Source organism: Squalius cephalus, assembly GCF_949319135.1.
Source record: "Squalius cephalus genome assembly, chromosome: 17".
Lineage (NCBI taxonomy): Eukaryota > Metazoa > Chordata > Actinopteri > Cypriniformes > Leuciscidae > Squalius > Squalius cephalus.
Genome location: NC_137138.1, coordinates 15,125,740 through 15,146,957, shown reverse-complemented (window position 1 = coordinate 15,146,957; position 21,218 = coordinate 15,125,740). Strand labels below are relative to the sequence as shown.

The window sequence follows — 21,218 nt, the reverse complement described above, 5'->3', positions numbered from 1 at the left end:
ATCTTGGCGGGTGACTATTCTGAGCTGTGACGTTATGGGTAGCAGTCTATTTCAGTATTTTAAAAGCAGTTTAAGAAACAAACGGTCACTTTTACTTTTCCTCCGTTTGACAGAACGGCTACACGGCCCTGCATATTGCAGCTAAACAGAACCAACTAGAAGTGGCGAGCAGTCTGCTGCAGTATGGAGCTAATGCCAACTCAGAGTCACTACAGGGCATCACCCCGCTTCACCTGGCGTCACAGGAGGGGCAACCTGACATGGTGGCTCTTCTCATTTCCAAGCAGGCCAATGTGAACCTGGGCAACAAGGTGATACAGTGTTTAAGCTTTGATTAATAGGTATTTGGTTTAATTTATTGAGAGAAAATAAATAGAAAGCTATAAAAGATTGAGACGTGTTGGAAGAATGAAACGAGAGGAATGGTAAAAAATGCATTTAATTTCTCTCTGACATCCTTTGTGCGTGTGTGTGTGTACAGAATGGACTGACACCTCTGCACCTGGTTGCTCAGGAAGGGCATGTGGGCATTGCAGACATGCTGGTGAAGCAGGGTGCTTCAGTCTATGCAGCCTCAAGGGTAAGACACTTCAATGCACACACACACACACACACACAGTAGTGCCATCTGTAGAATGTCCTAGAATTTAGACCCCAAAGCCCTGTGTAATGTAGTCTATGCTAGTGCTAAATCGACAAACAGAACCAAATCTTCACATTATCTGAAGAAAATATGAGTGGGTTTGGCCAGTACAAATCTTGTCACCCCTATGCTATGATTTGGGTAGTTTTTAGGGCCATGCTATGTGGAGGCTAAGATGTTTTAGGGCTGCTTCTATAGATTTGCTAAGGTGTTCTGAGTGTTTTTGACATGGTTAAGCAGTTGCCAAGGTTTTCTGATTGTTTTTTAAAGGTTGTTAATATGCAATTGCAGAAGTGTTATGAGAGTTTTAGGGTGTTGCTGTGCGGTTACTAAAGTGTCCTGATTTTCTGTTATGCAGTCACTAAGGTGTTGTATTGCAGTCACTAAGGTGTTGTTATGTAGTCACTAAGGTGTTGTATTGCAGTCACTAAGGTGTTGTTATGCAGTCACTAAGGAGTTTTTTTTTTACTGAGTTTTTTTAATGTTGCTATATAGTTGCTAAGATGCTCAGAGAGTTTTGTTACCAGAGCAGGTCAGATAAGCCCACCCTCAAGTCTTTTTGATATTCTGATACCTAAATATGGCTCAGATTCCTCCTTCAATGGTAAATGGTAAATGGACTGCATTTATATAGCGCTTTCATAGACCTATGGCCACCAAAGCGCTTTACATAGCCTCACATTCACCCATTCACTCACTCATTCATACACCGACTATGCAGCCTCAAGGGTAGGGTTCAATGTAAGCTGCTTGGCTTTAGGAGTCATTTGTATATGTAGCGTTAATATTTGTGGTTTGTCTAAAAAAATGAAACCCCTAACCATATCAGCAATAGTAATAATAATGCTTGTTTAGCAAACACAGCTACTAAAGGGATCTTGTGATATGTGCTGAAATTCACAGTGAGTGACTTTAACCTTTTCATAATCCATTCTTCACCCCATTAAATCATTCTGGCTCTGAATCTAAGGGTCTGAAGCGTTGTAATGTTAGCTGGCATTGATCGTCTATGTGCACTGGAACCTACCCATTTAGCTGTTCACTTGCTTTTTCTTTTCTTTCTCACCGTTTTTAATCTCTATCCCTCTCTCAGATGGGCTACACACCCTTACATGTGGCGTGCCACTATGGGAACATAAAGATGGTGAAGTTCTTACTCCAGCTGCAAGCACACGTTAACAGCAAGACCAGGGTAAGTGCTACACATTTGGATATACTGTACACAGGCCTCTTTTTGTACACTTTTCACTGTTAATATGTACCTTTGCACTCTCATTCTCCCTCATCTTTCTTTTCCAGTTGGGATACACTCCTTTACATCAAGCAGCCCAGCAGGGTCATACAGACATCGTCACCCTGCTGTTGAAACATGGAGCACTACCTAATGAGATCACCACTGTGAGCAGACCCCCTTCCCGCATACTTGAAATATGACAGTTCTTCTCACCAAAAAATATTATTCACTGCTTAAATGTCTGATGAAGAGCATTTGGTGTGGGTAATTTCTGCTGTCATGCTGCCAGTCCTCTGCAGTAAACATAAGCTGTTATTTAGGAATTATCCTGCTGAATAAAGCAGCATGGCTAGAATACAGTGGCCCTATATTTAGTATTATATTATATATTGTTTATTTAATATTTTCTATAATGATTATTTACATTGCATAACGTATATATATATATATATATATATATATATATATATATATATATATATATTCCTTTCCCACCACATCAGACAGATAGAATATTATCAGATACAGATGTGAGATTTGGTGATCTGACTGTGTTATCTGTGACAGAATGGGACGTCACCCCTGGGTATCGCTAAGCGGCTAGGCTACATCTCTGTCATTGATGTGCTCAAACTGGTGACAGAGGAATCTGTATCTGTGGTGAGAGTCGTTTGCATTCTCATGAACTTTATCTTATCTCAGTATAAGATTTCAATCTTCATAGCTTGATTTGTGGCTTTTATTACGTCATCTTTCGTCTCTTATTAATCTGGTCGTCTTCTGTGAATTGTGCAACATTTGCCATCTTGACTTGTTCATATATTCCCTCTCTATCCCTCAGATCACCACTGAGAAGCATCGCATGAGTTTCCCAGAGACGGTGGATGAAATACTAGATGTGTCGGAAGATGAAGGTGCGTACGTGTGGCACATATTGAATGTAGCCTGAAGGATCATACTGCAGTAAATACCACATTAAAACACTGATTCTCAGCTGCTGTGACAAGGTCTCAGTATCATGAGGTTGGTGCTAGACTCTCAATTAAAAACATGAGCCAGTTGGCAGATGGGTTGCTGGGTCATATCCCAAAAGTTACAGTCTGAAGTGAACTAGAGATTAGAGATGATATCACACTCAAAGACTACTTACTTGACTGCACAATGTGATTTACACATGTAGGATCAGTTGTGTAAATTAAATTAAATGTCATCATTTGCACACCCCATGTCTTTCGAGGCCCGTATGACTTATTAAGCAGTTATTTAGCAGGATCCTGAAAGCTGCTCTTTTCCATACAATGAAAGGGAATGGTGACCAGGGTTATTATTATGAACTTAAACTAAAATTAAAACCTTTAAAAAACACATATTTACATATTTGTTTAAACGGCGCTCTCATCAGTGTGGACTGTTTGTTAAGGCTGCAAAGGTATTTCAAACTTCTTTTTATCCATAAGAAAAAAACAATAAAGATCCTTCTTCGTTATTAACTGATATTTACTGTGCATTTAGGCTATGTATAAGGTTCGCAACTGATATAAAACAATATTTGAACTCTATAACCTTAGACCATATTCTCGAACCAGCATATCACAAAGAGCATTCTGGGTTGAGTGAGCGAGCGGAGCGGAATCTTCAGAAAGTTTACTGTTTTTTTTGTTGTTCTTCTCTGTTTACTGTTTAAATATTACTGCTCTGCTCACATGCTCTGATTCGAATGGACCACTTTTATGGTGCTTTAATGTCTGATGCTTGACAGCCATTGGTCTCTATCCAATTTCAGTGTAAGAAAAAGAACAGCTTGGACATTCTCCTGAACATTTCTTTATGTGTTTTAAGGATACGAAAGAAATAAAGTTGGGAAAGAATGATTAAAAGATGACAGAACTTCCATTTTTCATGGATCTATCCCCTTAAGCTTCATTGGCTCTTATCATTATGTGTTTGTTTCTTCTGAAAGATGATTGATAAATTTCCATTTATTTAGGACTTTAATGGAATGAAAAAGCAAAAGCAAGTATTTCATGATATTCTAAACCTACTGTAAATCTACTACGGTAGCATCGCCAGCCTGAAATGTTCCTTCTTCCTTCCTGCTGTAGGAGTTGCTCAGCTAACATTAGGTAGGAGCGTCTCCCACTTTCTGGCTTGGTTGTCCGGTTCTCAGTGGTTCATGAAACATGTGCCTCCATTTCAAGCACTATCATCTTGTCTCTGACCCTCAAGTGTCTCTAACTGCTCTCTATTTTTAACATGTCGCTTTGTCTTACTACGGCGTTGGCCCCTCATTATCGTGTGGTCATGATGTTTCTTTTCCTTTACTGACAGTAACGTGTTTGTGGATTCATCATTAACAGGACTGCATCTGAAATTACTTATACACTGTTTGTGCCAGGGTGTTTCTTCAACTATGGGTATTTTTGGCTTTGTGCAATAAATAAACAGACTTTTTGTTAGTTTCCATCACATTATTTTATTATATTATAGATTAGATTAATTTATATTATTTAACGTGTTTATTTGTGTATTTAGTTGTTTTTTTATACAAATTTTTTAATAGATTTTCATATTTTGAGAGACCGGTCTCATATTAATATTGTATTATTATTTTATTAAATAATTATTAAAATGTTTATATTTTGTGTGTATATATATATACATATATATATATACATAATTTAAATTTTTTGATAAAAGGTATTGGGAAACTATCAAAAATAAATAATGAAGACATGAAAAAACTTTGAAATGTTGATAAAAATCAACTGCTGGGACCCGTAGCGCCCATAGTTAAAGAAACACCCATAGATGAGGTTCTCTTTATCCAAACACTAAGGGATTCACACTGGGAGTGAATAATTTTACTAATTGATGATGATTATTTGACTCAGCAGAGGGCTCCAAAATGACAGTGTATGTTTTACGTGTCTCTGAACACCTGTGATTAAGCCCCTACAATAACATCAAACAACCTCTCCCATGCAGATTAAGTGTGATCTTCTCTGCACTACCGGGCATGCCCACTTCAGAAACCAATACCATGAAATCTTACAGAATTTCTTGATTTCTTCATGTTTTCCATTGGCTCTCTGTGTGTATGACTTCATTGCTTGGACTTGGTGAATGAGTGAAGGTTCTTGTTTGTGCTCGACCGGGAATGATGGATTGTGAATGCTGAAATGACTTCTGAGCGTTCCTTCCTTTCTCTTAATCATCCTTTTTCCTGCAAACCTCCTACATCAGTGTCTGTGACATATTTTGTGCTGTATGTAGGTGATGAACTTCTCGGGATGGATGGGGCTCGCTATTTGAAGCTGGATGACCTAAAAGACCAGGATGATGATTTTCTGTCCCCCAAGAAAACCCTGAGAGATTTTGAGAGCGGGATGGGCACGACGTAGGTCACAAGAGCACAATGCAACGATTTTGTCCTTTGGCTAAGATGCTAGAACAGAATACATTTTTTTACTTTAAAATAAAGTAGTCAGATTACAACTATTTCCTTCATTCTCTCCAGACCTTACTCGCCCGCAATTCCCAGAATTCCATGTGTGTCACCTGAAACTGTCATGTTGGACCAGGTATTGTACTTTTCTGCTTCATGTGCTGAAATAAGAAATGTTCCTTGCTGAAAAATCCAGGTCCGGTGTTATCTAAATGGTCAAAGATTTTCATTTGATAGTCTAAGCCAGCAGTTCTCAAACTTTTTGACTCCACGGCCCCCTATTAGTCTAGTAGCCAGCCCATAGAGCCCCATTGTGAACCCGGAAATGTTGAGTACACCAAAGTTTTATTGCAGAAATGTGAAGTATGGGTCCCCAGCATACAGAAACTGCCGGATGCTAATTTACATATGTTGAGCAATTTGCATAATTAGCATAATTAGCATTATTAGCTTAATCATCCATTTTGACCACATAATTTGCACTGTATGGGCAATTTCTACAATATGTGAGTGGTTTTAGAGGTTTTAGAGGATGCTGATTTCATTTCTGGCACTTTCAGAATTCAAAATGGTAATTCTATAACAAATTTGGATAAATTTAGACATTTTTTATTAATTTCGGCCAAAATTTTAGGTTATTTTCATGGTAAACACAATAATCTCACATTTCAGAATCACAAGAGCTCTTGCTCTTTGATGTGAATGTTGCTAACCTAAATTTGTTTACATTTCTTGAGGTCCAGTTATGTTTTTATGCAAATAAGCTGTTGTAGCTAGCTGGTGTAGTTGTAATAAGTATGTTGTAAAGCAAGGGAGCATAGTCTAGTTTTAAAGTCGAAATTTTTCTTATATCACCTTAATATTCGTAAAAATTCAGTCAAGGGATTTAATGTTGACATTTTAATGTTGATATTACTTATGTTTTCACATTAAGATAAAAGGTGGACAGAGTTATAGTGACAGTATTGTTCGAAACATTGTGAATTTCTAGTCAGATCCATTTTGTGGGTGAATCTGGTGTTCTAAAATTAGTTACCATTATTTAAAAATTTCGGATTCTTCTTTTTTTTAAATTCAGACTTCTTGTGGTTTGATAAGGAAAGGATTAAAAACAGTCGATATTCAGTGTTATTGCTGCTTTCTCAAGTTGTTGTGGGGGATTATTTAACTATTCAACTCTAGGGTTAAGTACTTTCAAAACAAAGAGAGATGGTTTGATCAGGACGAAATGTCGGGAAAGAAGTGTCTGTTTGCTCCATGCAGTGGAAAAGTTGGCAACTTTAAAATATCTGGGTCCAAAGGAATCGCTACTATGCTAATTAAGAGCTCGGAGACACAGCCATACATGAGACTTTGTCAACCATTATTGCTACTGATGGTGCTTCATCAGCTTCTGTGCTATGTCACAAATCTTGCTACAGCTCATATACTACTAGCTCTAGAAACGTGAGCAAATGCAAGTCAGACTCATGTCAGAGTCAGCTAGGAAAGCGAATCATTCGTTCACAACTCTCTGCCTTTGAGTATTCAAAACAGTGCTTGTTCTGTGGTCTTATTTGTGAAGAAAAAGACTCTAAAAATCCTAACAGGTGGAATCCAGTTAAAAAATTTCAGACTTTAGATAGGCCAGGCCTTCCACCCTTGAAAGATGTGATTTTGTCTAAATGTGATGAACGGCTAGCCTAGAAATCTAGATGCACCCTAGCGGCAGCAAAATTTATTTTGCAGCCAGTGTAGTCTAGCAACTCTCCGTTGACTTTCGAGCTGGAAAAAACAAACTCTAGTCAGGCCAATCAAATCATGTATAGAGTCGGTGGGCGGGCTTAACAATGACGGCAGAGTTGTGATGGTTCTGCGTGAATTCCCTGCTACATGGAAAACAAAGAATGGCGGCTGCTGCTGGCGAACAGCGGTCTTTCCAAACGGCTTTGGCCGCGACTCTGGAGGACTTGGAGTTAAGCTTTTCTTTGAGAAAAGAACAAAGAACGGCACTTAAGTCATTCTTAAAAAAGGAAGATGTGTTTGTAGTTTTGCCGACCAGATACAGCAAAAGTTTAATCTATCAACTAGCTCCGCTGGTGGGCAAACGCTCTGGTTGGTTGTAGCGCTATCCTATTGCATGAAGAGGGAATTTGAAAGACAACCATTTATCCCGCCCCTCGGATTGAGTCGTGCCAGTGGTGAGTTGCCAGACCTAACATCTTGATGTAGGTCTGGCTTTCCAGGCTAATGAACGGCAGGATAATTGGGCAGAAGTTGTGAAGCTACGGGTGAATGGCATCATGGACCTACCTGCAGCTGATGCTCAGTATCACTCCAAGTGTTACAATGCTTTCAGGAAGGTACCTATTGACTCTAATGCAACTGCTAGTAAACCAATTGACAGCTGCCTAGCTTCGGTCATAGACCACATGAGTGCAAACAAGTCAGTGACTTGGACTGTCTCCAAATTACATGATGTTTTTGTAGCTAATTCTGGGAGTTTGTGCCGGAAACAAATGCTAGCACACCTGTGTGATTATTATGGTGATGCCGTTATTGTACTGAGAGTTGAAGGATGTCAGACGATTGTTGGCTTTAGGCTGTACATTGCTAAATAACTCAAATTAGTAGGACAAACTGGCCTCTTCAATGATGACGATGATGATGTCGACAAGTTTGTCAGAAAAGTGCGGGGAGAGGTCCAGAATATTCCATTGCCTCGTGAATACGACTTTGGCAGCTTTAGGCTTGAAAGGGTCATTCAATATACAAGTCCAACTCTCCTAAGACTTGTCTCCAGTCTTGTGTCCAGGGTAGAAACGGTGACCAAACCAGCACTCACACTTGCTCAATGCATCCAGCAGCACATCCGTAAAAGCTGGAATTACACAACTTTGGGGCTAGCTGTAAAACTGCATCATAAGCATGGTAGTTCAGAACTGGTTCGGAACCTAAATGAGCATGGTCTTGTTGTAACATATGATGAGGTCCTCCGGATTCCGGAAATCAGCTGCCAAATACGCCTCAGATGATGCAGATACACTGAAATAAATGATTCGTTCAATTTAATCTTTTTTTTTTTATCGTAAGTGGTTGCATTCAATTTATTTTACCTACATTTAAACAAATGCATTAAGTTGAACTAAAATTGATTAAGTTCAATGAATAATTTTTTTCAGTGTAAGTACCTGTGGGTATGGACTGAAGAGGTGCATTGGCCCTATTCACAGTTGGGGTGATAACTTTGATCTTGTAGACTTCACACCCAATGGTTGCCGCACAAGACATGCCATGGCCACTCAGTTTGTGCAAAATCCTGCAGGGATCCTGTTCCCTGGAGTGGCGACTCCAGACGGTGGGATTACGTCACTAAAAGTTCCCCATCTGACAAAGCTCCAAGCTGAGAAATTCTGTCCGGTAGCTAACAGCAGTCTTGCCATTGAACATTATACAGGCCCTAAGAAGCTGACTCCACCCGCTCTGAAAGAAGTGCCAAGAACAGCTACTGTCCAAGAGAGCATCCGAGAGAGGGCTTCTAGAGCACAGAGGAGGGATGATGCTTCCATTCTACTCCTCTTCCCCTGGACTGGTCAGCCTACAATGTTGTGCAAGATCGTCACAGTAATGAAGGTGTGTCTAAAATGAAGAATATAAGTGTCTTTAGACCATTGCTCGATGATGATGATGATGAGATGATGAGGCTGCCTTTTGTTAATTAATTGTGAGGCATAGCAGTTTGCCTGAAGGTGGTAGCCAGTGTGTGCTTTGTGTGGTGCGGAGGTGAGGCCCTCTTGGTTAGCCTTTGGTGTGGCGGACTGACCCGGGTTGGCCAGACTCAGTTTTAACTCTTGCATCTGGCGGAGTTTTAACTGGGTCCCCGTTGGATCTTGCGACTTGTGGACCAACCTGGACAGCCCTTCTGCCATTCGGGAGTTGCCCTAGCGACTTGCGTGGCCTGTCTTGAATGGCATGTATATAGTGTATATTTGTACATAGTTTGTTGATCACACATGGTGATGGGCTTAGGTGATGTCATCTCATTGGGTGTCTTAAAGAGCTACCCCATTAATATGTATCGTACAGTTGCAGGATCCAAGTTATGTCAAATACCCGCATTGCTTTTCCCTCCAGAAATGTATAACATTCAGCCTAACAAAGATTCATTGTTTGTCCAAAAAGCAATTTTGAATCTTCAAAAGTGTCAAGAGGGGATTCAGCCTCACCACACCCTAAACAATGCATCAATATTCACAAGAGCACTCAAGATTCTGAAATGTAAGTTATTTTGTATACCATAAAAATAACCTAAAATTATAACTGAAAGTAATCAGAATTTGCCTAAATAAATCAAAATATGTAATAAAATTAGCTCTTTGAAATCTGAAAATGCCAAAAATGAAATCAGCATCCTCTAAAACCTCTAAAACCACTCACATATTGTAGAAATTGGCCATACAGTGTAAAATATCTGCTAAAAATGGACGATTAAGCTAATAATGCTAATTATGCTAATTATGCAAATTGCTCAACATATGCGAATTAGCATCCGGCAGTTTCTGTATGCTGGGGACCCATACTTCACATTTCTACAAAAAAACTTTGGTGTACTCAACATTTCCGGGTTCACCTAGTTGGCTACTAGACTATATAGTCCACAACAATATTTGAAGGCCCCCTTTGCCCTCAATGTGTTTTTCAAAACTTATTTTAATCTATTGGCACTTCTTGTTTCTGTAAATTAAAATTCAGTTTTAAGTACTGAATGTTATGCAGGGTTCCTAGTCTTTTAACCAATGAATTTACATGACTTTTTTATTCATTGATTCAGGGTTTACTGGATAAAAATTAAGGATAAGGATTTTTTTTTTTTTTTTTTTTTTAAGACCTAATTCAATATTTTAGAGCTTTGCATAACTAGAAACATTTATATATATATTTTTTTTTTATTATTTGTTATTTTCAACCTTTATTCTTACCCTGTTTACAAAAAAAAAAAAAAAAATATCTGTTTTAAAGGGCTGCTCCTTTAAGGCTTGTTAGTAAATGATCACTGTTATGATTGGCTAACGTCATTGCATAGGAAATTGCACGCGTGTAAGTGCTTTGAAAACATTATCCGTATAAAACCGTCATTTACAGACAAAGCTTCATGAAATCATTTACTTATGGTTTGTGATGCAGCTGCTGTCAGATCCAATACAGTTGGCTGCTTCAGTTATAGATATATACAGTTCACTTTTTTTAAAGCTGGTTAGGACTGGTAAACCAGCTTGGCTAAGCTGGAAGAAGCTAGAGTTAATTAACCTTATTTCTAAACAGCTTGACCAGCTGCTATGACCTGGTGAACCGAGCAGAGATGACCTTTTCTCTCTTTTACGCTCATAAAGCTGTCATTGTACCTCTGTTTGTGTGTGTCTTTGTGTCTGTGTGGTCTGTGCTACTCCTGTGTGTCTGCAGCACACACCTGTCCCTTTGCCAAAGGAGTATGACGAGGACTCTCTAATCCCCAGTAGTCCAGCCACAGAGACCTCAGACAACGTTAGCCCAGTGGCCAGCCCCATCCACACTGGGTCAGTGCACATAATTCACATTCAGCCTAAACAAATCCAGTAAACGGACGTTATGGACACTTCTCACCGCTTTTTTCTCCGTATTTATCTGTTGGTCATAAATGCTTATTTTTATACCTGTCTTCACTGTCATCTTGTGTCTAGGAGTAGGCTCTTTTGAAGAGGTTTTAGATTTGTACTGGGCTTCCGGATAAATTCAGTGTGCCTGATTTGCTCACCGGCTGGTTGTTTGACAGGTTTCTGGTCAGCTTCATGGTGGATGCGAGAGGCGGGTCCATGCGGGGGAGCAGGCATAATGGTCTGCGTGTGATCATCCCGCCACGCACCTGCGCTGCCCCAACACGCATCACCTGCCGTCTGGTCAAACCGCAGAAACTCACCACCCCACCTCCTCTAGTGGAGGGAGAGGGACTGGCATCTCGTATTATCTCTCTAGGGCCTTCCAGTATGCAGTTTCTAGGGTAAGTGTGTGTGCATGTAGCCTGGTTAAAACCAGACCATTCTCAGTAGTAACTGAGTTATGGTCTGGCAAAGCTCCTTTAATAACTCATTTCCAAAGGGGCATCACCAACGGACGTCGCTCAAATGCCTCTGGGCGTAATTGGATAGACCTAAAACTCCTAAAACCAATCAGAGCGATCGGCATCTGGTAAAGCCATAAGCGGTGTCCCAAAGTTACACTACGCCATAAAAGTATGTACTCTTTTTGTGAAGAAAATGTATTTACTTTTGAATGTGTAGCAAAAAAGTAGGCAAGCTTTGGGACATACTACTTCGTCATCTTTATCGGACGGATCTGTCGCGTGCATCCTGTCACGTAAACTGCCCTGTCAATCATCGTGTCACAGTTAAAATCCTCTATTAAATCTAATTTAATTTCCTACCGTTTCGGAGAGAAATGTAGTAGCATTGTTCATCTGCCAGTGGGTCTTTCATGGAGACTGTCCTCATGTGTTTGCAATTTGAATATAATAATTTATTTAAAAGTTGGTGCGCTTCACCAACGGAGTGGACGTCGCTCAAATGCCTCTGGGCGCAATTGGATAGGTTAGACCTAAAACCAATCAGAGCAATCGTCATCTTGTAAAGCCCGCCTCAACGTTTCTGATTGGTGCCGCGATTTCGAGGCCATGGAAATGGGCTTGAATGAGCTCTTTGCCAGACTACTTGCAGAGCAAATCTAAATTTGCCGGAGGTTGTCTGGGTTTTCCCAGGCTAGTGTGAATGTGCAATAAGGATGGCAATTGCTTGCGATTCTAGTTGTGATATCATTACAATACAATCATTACATTACAATCTTCATATTACATTCCTAAAACAAAATGACATAAAAATTTACTTGCAATTGCTGTCCTATGGCAAAACTTGAGGGCAACTTTGATGGCAGAGATTTTGAGTGTGACCTGGATGCACCAGTAAGTGGTGGGATATTTTGCTAATACAATCATGCTAGTAGAATAACGCAACTTTATTATGTCTCGTATCATCTCAATAAGCTTTTAACACATTTTACACGTGCATTAAGATGATTTAAGTAGTTTCTGATGTTTCAGTGTGGATGAACAACTTTTGTGTGCAGAGAGCGTTTTAAAACTAAAACCCCATTTTCAAATGTATCTGGACTCATGTAGATATAGCCTGAGAAAGACAGAATGGAGAAAGTTCATTCTTCATTCTGAATGAATCATTCTTATTGTATTCACTCAGAGTCTTGTTGTCAAATAAAGAAATTTTCAACTAATGCCTTTGTATTATGTTTCCCATCATTCCCTTCAGGCCAGTGATAGTGGAGATCCCTCATTTTGCTTCCTTGAGCCGAGGTGATCGGGAACTAGTGGTTCTGCGAAGTGAGAATGGCTCCGTATGGAAAGAGCATCGGAATCGCTATGGCGATGATGTTCTGGAGACCATCCTCAATGGAATGGATGAAGGTAGGTCTTATGTTTCACTAAGAGGAATTTCCATAAACCCAAAGAGAAAAGAGTTTTATTGTCTCTTTCAGTTATGTAGCAGGAGAAATTACATATCACTTTACATTTCCCCCACAATTATTTCTGTAAGACTGACCTTATGACCTTGTTTTCTCTGGGTGCCTTCATCAGATCTGGAAAGTCAGGAGGAGCTGGAGAAGAAAAGAATCCGGCGCATAATCTCCACAGACTTCCCTCTTTACTTTGCTGTGGTGTCACGTGTCCAACAGGAGAGCGATCTTATTGGCCCAGAGGGAGGTCAGCTGATGAGTAAGCTGGTGCCCCAGGTCCAGGCCATTTTCCCCGACACGGCGGTCACTAAGAGGGTCCGACTTGGCTTACAGGTGAGTTTTCAGAATGTAGAGAGAATGACAGTGAAGCAATATAATCACACATTTTATACAAAATATATGATTAGATTCAGAAGTGGCTTGGCCATTCAAACTTGACTTGATTATGAGTGCAACTTAATTTTTTTTAACCTTTGATAATGAAGTTGACAATTATGTATTGTAGGGGAAAACCTTTATCTAAAATGCTGTACACATTGTTAAAAAATAAGCATAATAATAATGCATAAATTCAGAGGAGAATGACTGAAAATGACCTAAGGAATAACTGATTTATGAATCTTTGTGTCTTTTTCTTCTTCTCTTGTCTCTACCCAGGCCCAGCCAATCCCTGATGAGCTGCTGACTCGGCAATTAGGAAATCAGGCCACATTCAGTCCTGTTGTGACAGTGGAGCCTCGTCGGCGCAAATTCCATCGACCAATTGGGCTGCGTATCCCTTTACCTCCATCTTGGAGGGAGAGTGCACGTGATGCCGGCGAAGGAGACACTACTAGCCTCCGCCTCCTCTGCAGTGTTATTGGTACAGTCCGGTTCTGATCTATTTCAAAGAAAACATTGTCTGAAATTGATATTTGTGTTTTGGAGAAAGGAAGATGGTCTTGAACGCCAGTCTTTTCCAGCCTCGGCCAGATTTGATGTAGCTGTCCTGCCAGGCTGCTTGGAAAAGGCTGAAACAGACTGGTGTCCTGCCTGGAGAGGGACACTGGGATAAAGATAGACTCAGCAAGTTCATTCCAGATGGTGTTGGTTGAAAAAAAAAAAGGATTTTATAAAAAAATGTAAACCTTCTGCAGGTGGCACCGCTCCCGCTCAGTGGGAAGACATCACTGGCACTACCAAGCTCATGTATTCCCACAACTGTGCCAACTTCACTACCAATGTGTCTGCAAGGTGAGACACAAAAACATTCAAGGATAAAGCATCTAGGAGCGAATTTACTGAACGGTTGCACTACATTGTGCGTTGTATTTCAGCACAAAAAGATGCATCTTATTTATTTAACACCTATAATCTGTTTTAAGCAGTCACTAAATGTGTTAAAATAAATAATACAAAGTCCTTGCCATTCTTTTCATTGCTAAAATACCTCATTTTACTGTAAATTAGGCTCATTATAAATTGTGCTTTATTCAAAAACCTCAGCACTATTTTCCTTGCACAATTAACATTGTGCTTTTACCATCTCTGAAAACAATTCATTCTTGGTGAATTCCAGCCGCCATTACATTTATATTTATTACATACCGCCATTTATATTTATACACATTTACAAGTAAACATTGTCTCTTGTGACCCTTTTTTTCCCCCTCTATTGTACATGTGTCTGTCCTCTGTTTCGCTGCAGGTTCTGGCTGGCGGACTGTCCACGAACGGCAGAGGCCGTGACCTTCGCCAACCTGCTGTACCGTGAGCTGATGTCAGTTCCATACATGGCCAAATTTGTTGTATTTGCTAAGATGAACGATGCCAGAGAGGGCCGCCTGCGCTGTTACTGCATGACTGATGACAAAATAGACAAAACCCTTGAGTTGCACGAGAACTTCTCCGAGGTGGCCCGCAGCAGGGACATTGAGGTTAGCTGACATAAAAGCATATGTATATGTCATATATATTTTTCTGATGTACACACAAAAAAAAAAAAATCAGAAAAATAGGATCAATTTTCTTTTAGCATTGTTTTTAACACCAGTGTCTTTTCTGAATGTGCATTTTGCAATGCATGATGTGTCTTGCCTCATTTGAATTGTTCTTAAAGTTTTAATTTCTAGGATTCTGTTTTTACAATGCAGTTTAGATCTCATTTTTAACTCATTTTTTTTAAGTTTATGATGCAGCTGTCTACTGTACACAATGACGTCGACTCGCTACATTAGCGCTAAGTCTCTGACTCATTCTGAATCACTGCTCTCCTTGTGTTTCTCCTTCCTTTTCCTCCCACAGGTGATGGAGGGGATGCCGCTGCACTTAGAATGTTCTGGAAACCTGGTGCCCGTGAGGAAAGCAACCCAGCAGCCTCGTAGCTTCAGTTTCCAGGCCTTTAGAGACAACCGGCTACCTGTCTCTGTAAAGGTCTGTACATCTGTCTTTCCCTATCTATTTCTGTCTATCCGTGAGAGTGTCTTAGGAAATATAGGCTGATAAGTTCATGTCGACTTCCCTTGTTTTAAAAATATAATTTTTTCAGTCAACCTACACATATTTGTGTCATTGAGTGTCATCTTGTGTGTATGTGTGTGTGTGTTTGTGTGTGTGTGTGTTGTCTGATCATCTTGTCAATTTTATGTACTCCCTAATGTCTTCAGTAGGGCTGCACATGTATTCACATTAAAATGGCCTAGTGTGACCCCAGAGCGTTCAATTAAAGCTTGCACTGCACTTTCTGTATAGCGTCCATTGTGAGCGTAAAGTGCTTCTTGTTAACTAAATGTTTTACAAGAATGCAATTTCATACATTTTGTCACTATAGAAGTTCTAATTTAATCTAAGTTCTAAAATCTAATAATGTGACACTGGGTCAAGGCTAGAAATTATAACAGGAATATTACAGATGCTTTTATAGCTATTTTATAATATATTATTATTTTAATTGTTGCAAACTGCTCCGAGACTAGGGTTGGAGATCCAAATGCAGTGTTATTGGGACAGTCCAGTGCCCGGTTGCATAAAGCACCTTAAGTGTAATTTTCCCTTAAGTTCGCCCTTATGTTTCCCTTAAACCTAAGGGTGTTGCAGAAAAAAACCCTTAATTCTTACTTAAGGGTTTCTTTAAGTGAAACGTCATAAACACTTAGAATTTCCCTTAAATGCTGTTTTTTCACTTAAATAATCCCTTAAAAAGCGTTAAGTGTTGCATAAAACCCCTTAACGGTCATTTCCCTAAGTATAAGTTAAGGTTTGGAAATCGTAACCTTAAGAGTAACGCGGACAAAAATAAGACGACATGGCTGAATTTATGGAACCAGCTGAAGATCATTATGTGCCTAGAAGAATTTTTAGAGATAGGGAGAACCCTTTGGACCATTTTAGCGATGAAAAATTGTTGCAAGAATACCGATTTGATCGACGCGCAATATTTGCGCAATAGCCTACATCGCTAACAAACTAGAGAGCGACCTTGACCATGTCACACATCGCAACCACTCTTTACCTGCGGTGTTACAACTGCATATAGCACTGCGTTTTTTTGCAACTGGGAGTTTTCAGTAGTGGGATATGTTTTACATATGATATGATATGATACATGTGCATAAATCGGCTACCATTCAATAAATGTAGGCTACAATTAGTGTGTATCGGATTTTCAGGTGACATTCTCAATTCATTCAGTTAACGGACGCTCTGAGGTAAAGTGTTCAGACTGCAGACTTATAGCAACGATTATATTTAATTGTACAGTACAGTCATAACATAACATAACGTACAGACATTATCTTAATTCCATAATGTCCTTAAACATAACAATATTGCTGGCCATACACTGAGAAAGTGCGCGTCCGGTATGTGATACAGTTGTCCTAGACGCGACGCGGCGTGTTAGTGTTTTGCGTATCTATGGCAACAACAGACTTTTATAACGTGAATCCAGGATCGCTGTCGTGAAACACTTAAATGTTTCCCTTACCTAAGAGAACCGTTTAAGAGATTATATGCAACACCCTTAAGTTATTCTCTTAGGTAAGGGGAAATCGCCCCTTAAGTATCACACTTAAGGGAAAAACTTAAGGTGCTTTATGCAACCGGGCACAGAATCGTAATCCATATAACAGGCCAAGGGTCAAACAATTCAAACATAAAACAAGGTCCAAGAAACACAGGCAAACAGGGTAATCTAGAACAACAGGGAACAGAGAATCAAAAATCAAGTTACGGAAAACCAGTATATCGCTCAGAATGGCAGTGTAACACAAATACAAGACTTTGCAGCGATTGACTGAAAACACTGGGCTTTTACTGTATAGGCAAAGCTAACCAGATAATGACACACAGCTGAATGTAATCACACATAATTCAACACCAATTCACATAATGAGAACAGGCAATGGATACTGGGAAATGGAGTTCATGATGAGATTGCACAAGAGACTGAAGGAGTGCCCTCTGGTGGCGATCATGGGCACTCCAGCTGGCGGATGTGACATTAATATTCTAGATAAATGTTAGTAATATTAGTAAATGATATTCTAATATCAAATTATTATTATTATTTATAATTTATTATGTCAAGTTATTATACTATTTTATAGATAATAGATAATATTAATAAATAACATTCTAAGTATTATTATTTATGTCCAATTGTACTATTTTATAATAAATTGTTATATTAATATTATATGTAATATTAATAACTAGTATTATAATATTAAATTATTAGTAATAGTATTTTTATTATTACTAATGTTGAATTGGTGTTTTTTTGTTTAGTTTTTTAAATGTGTGAGTGGAAAGTTGACAAAAGAGATAAAGTGGTCAAAAGACTGGACAAAAGATATAAAGATATGCGTGTCCTCTTTCAAGTCCACTTCCAGTGTGAATACAAACAGAACTGGGTACTTTTTTAAACTCAGTTCACTTTTGGATCACTTTCTTTTTAAGAGGACTCAAGAGTGAACACCCTTAAATAGTAACACTTTTTTTTTTTTTCGCTAAGAGCGTGGATAAAACGACTGGATTTTGAACCAAAGGGCATTGTTTGCCCAGTTTTTGAGAGCTGCTGTTTCCATGTAATGTTATGCTATTAGGTTCTTTAAGTAAGCCATATGAGATGTTACATCTTTATCATATCGCAGCTGGAATCACAGTCGCAACATTTGTCAATATTTTTGGTCTAAATCGTGCAGCCCTTGTCTTCAGTGTCTCTATTTTTTCCCAGTGCTGTCTTTCTCTCTTCATTGTTTCCCTCCCTTCATTTTGGTGTCTGTCATTGTGGCTTACACTCTGCACCTCTTTCTGTGATTGGTCAGCCACAGACGAGCTGCTCTGTGTTGTATTTTGTGGCGTAGTGGTTCACCTCGTAACTGTTGTATTAGTCACGTGAGCATGCCCTTAACTCTTTCACCTTCTAGCCTGCCTGCCTGCCTGTCTGTATGTCTGTCTCACTGTCTCTCTCTCTCTCTCTCACGGTCACTCACTTACTGTCTGATCTCACAGACGGCCAGGTAAAAGTAAAGGTAAATCTCTCTCTGTCTCTCGCCTGCCTATGGACTGCCTCCATCCCCTTCCCCACCTCCCGTCAACCTGTATGAGTCACAGCCGGGCAGCTGCTCTTTCTAACACCCTTTAATCTCTCTCTTTCTCTATCTCTCTCTCCTCTTTCTCTCCCTTAATTCATCTTCCCCCTCTCTTTTGTTCTTATATGACCCTCGCCTCACCCATTTTCCCCCCTCTCTTTCATCCTGTTCTCCTCTCTCCATCTGTTTCTCCCTCCCTCTCCATTTCCCCTGGCTCATCAGGTGAGAGACGGCAATAAGGAAGCCACCGGGTTCCTGTCCTTCTTGCGCAAGTCCACCAAGTACGAGGACACGCAACACGTGCTGTGCAACCTCAACATCACCATGCCTCCCTGTGTCAAGGTGCTGTCGCTGTTCATTTCCTCTCTGATCACTTACACCTTAACCTCTCATGAACTCTGTTCTAACGAGACGGTTTTGTGTTTCACAGAAACAAATTGATCACAGCTGTGTTTTGTCACTCAACCTCAAGAAAAAAAAAAAAAAAAGCAAATTACCTACTGATTTTTGGACTAACTTGGGTGGCCTCTGAGAAATCTAATTCCATGTGCATACGAATGTCTGTGATTGCTGTTCTTGAGCTATTCAGTGTGAATTTAAAATCTACTTTCTTGGTAAATAGCAGTTGATGGTTCATAGACTACCTGCTGGAATCACATCCAACATTAAAACAAGATTAAAATAAGATCAGAAATAATAAATAAATAAATAAAATGTAAACCATATAAATAAATACATATATTATTCTAAATATATGTTATTTATAAATACATTTAATTTAAAAATCTGTCAATTTTGTTTAAAATAAAAGCATTTTTGTAATTAAAAAATTTATTAACTAATCCTGTCTAAAAAGTTTTTTTTTTTTTTGACCTTCCAAACTGAAATGACATTCAAATGTATTTGTTATAAGTAACTAATCACCAGCTCATAATGGAGTTACTCTAGTCCATTGTTGTCTAGACCATTTAACCCTAAGGTTCAATTAAAATACATGATTAAATAAATTGTCGTTCTTTTTTTGGGAACATGGCATTTAGGATATATCTAGAGATATCTCAAGATATTTCTTAAACGTACATATATTGTTCAGGCTACATAAATAGTTGTCATTCCAGTTAAACTGATAAAAATCTACTTAAATTGATTAAAATTGCATGAGAAGTTGGGGCCGTGCCACAGCAGTCAGCGCATTTGCTCCTAATACTTTGATGGGTGATGAAGGTTTGAGCTTGGCTTATTCTCATTCCCACTGTCCTCAATGTGTTTCTGTGACCACACTATATTTCAGAAAAAATGCAGGAAAAAACTCAGACCAAAGATAAGATGAAAAAAAAGAAAGACATTAAAAAAGTATATAGTGTATTGCACAATTCATCTTGATTTCATCCTATTCTCATATCAAATGCTCGTCAAATGTGAATATAAAAAGTTTGAAAAATGAAAAAAGGGAAATAAAAGGAGTTGATGCAGTTGGTGTTTCAGATGTAATATTGTCTTCAGATTCTCTTCCAACACCTTCAAGTTATTTTTAGACATGAGTACTTTGCCTTGATGTGTATAGGGCTACATGCTCCAAAAAACACTGTATGAAAGACAAAGCACTGTACATAATTCATTTATTTCTCTTAGGTGGTGGGTAGCGATGAGCGGCGGAGAACGTTGACCCCTCTCGCCCTGAGGGAGAGGTACAGCGCCCTGAACGAGTCCAGCCTGGGTAAGACATAACGTCCCCTTAGCTGTGGAGGAGGGGGGCTTCTGAATGCTGTACCCATATCCTTGCTTCTATACCTGCCCAATCTCTCATGCATGGCTGTGACTGGGCATTGGATGCTGAGCACTGCCCTCTTTTATGAGGGTGATGCTGGGATTGCACTCACTGGGGCCACATCTAACACAAACAATTCAGAGAAACGGGTGGCCCTTACATTTACTGAGCGAATGAGCAGTAATGAAACGCATGGTGCTGGTTTGATTCCAGAGTAAATACTCATAGCATGGCAAACTTTAGCTTTGAGAATGAGCTTTAAAGTGGAAGGACTTGGTAAAAGCTGCCTGTTTAGACATGTAGAAGGTGGAGGAGTGATTATAGAGGGAGGTTCAAGGCGGCTTTGCCGTCCGAAACGCATCACATCTTCATTGTTCTCGAAGCAGATGAAGCCAACTAATGTATGTAGTATGTACCAGTTCTTGGTAAGTATCAATCAACGTTATAGTTTCAGTCATCAGTTATAACTAATCTTAGTCATTTCACTGGATCTGGCCATTTTTACAGGATGTTTTACCATACAGTATAGTGGCTTTAATGTCATTACATTGATTTCATATATAGTCCTCAATAAAATCTATCAAGAAGAGGCCGTTTTCATTACATTCCTGTTTTTCATGTCTTAATTGACAAGATCTTTACTGAACATGTTCATTATTCATATATATATATATATAAATATATAGATGTATATATTTATATATGACAGATAAGACCATATATCAACTAACTCAAGGATATGGTTATATTGTTAATGTGATCTATAGTGTTTATTATATTAAGTCTCCTGGGTTTGTCAGGATCAGCCACAGTGAAATATATCCAATAGCGTAAAGTTGTAAGCTGGGTATGTTTTTAAAGTGTTTCATCATTGGACCGTCTGTGAAAACTCTGGTATATTTTGTCTTTGATTCAGCCACTGTAAATGTCATGGAGAGAACCGAGCTAAAGATCACAGTAATAGCAGAACAGCTGGGACTGAGCTGGACCGGTAAGAGCTTTGCCTCTCGTATCTCTTTTCA

The 21,218-nt window shown here is 39.2% G+C and overlaps 1 protein-coding gene across 2 annotated transcripts in view; it reads left to right on the top strand.

Moving 5' to 3' along the window:
• The window catches only part of ank1b (ankyrin 1, erythrocytic b), a 79,548-nt gene that overhangs the window by 44,974 nt on the left and 13,356 nt on the right, over positions 1-21,218 (top strand). Inside the window, exons 19-38 of one of the 2 annotated variants that reach the window (XM_079898551.1) lie at positions 114-311; positions 482-580; positions 1,737-1,835; positions 1,943-2,041; positions 2,445-2,537; positions 2,719-2,791; positions 3,980-4,000; positions 5,151-5,274; positions 5,395-5,458; positions 10,762-10,874; positions 11,111-11,335; positions 12,651-12,805; positions 12,977-13,188; positions 13,513-13,717; positions 13,992-14,088; positions 14,543-14,771; positions 15,139-15,267; positions 18,651-18,770; positions 20,061-20,145; positions 21,113-21,187. In XM_079898551.1, coding sequence (XP_079754677.1) covers positions 114-311; positions 482-580; positions 1,737-1,835; positions 1,943-2,041; positions 2,445-2,537; positions 2,719-2,791; positions 3,980-4,000; positions 5,151-5,274; positions 5,395-5,458; positions 10,762-10,874; positions 11,111-11,335; positions 12,651-12,805; positions 12,977-13,188; positions 13,513-13,717; positions 13,992-14,088; positions 14,543-14,771; positions 15,139-15,267; positions 18,651-18,770; positions 20,061-20,145; positions 21,113-21,187 — 2,515 coding nt within the window. The remainder of the gene's footprint in view (positions 1-113; positions 312-481; positions 581-1,736; positions 1,836-1,942; positions 2,042-2,444; positions 2,538-2,718; positions 2,792-3,979; positions 4,001-5,150; positions 5,275-5,394; positions 5,459-10,761; positions 10,875-11,110; positions 11,336-12,650; positions 12,806-12,976; positions 13,189-13,512; positions 13,718-13,991; positions 14,089-14,542; positions 14,772-15,138; positions 15,268-18,650; positions 18,771-20,060; positions 20,146-21,112; positions 21,188-21,218) is intronic. The other variant, XM_079898552.1, reaches the window with a different exon arrangement.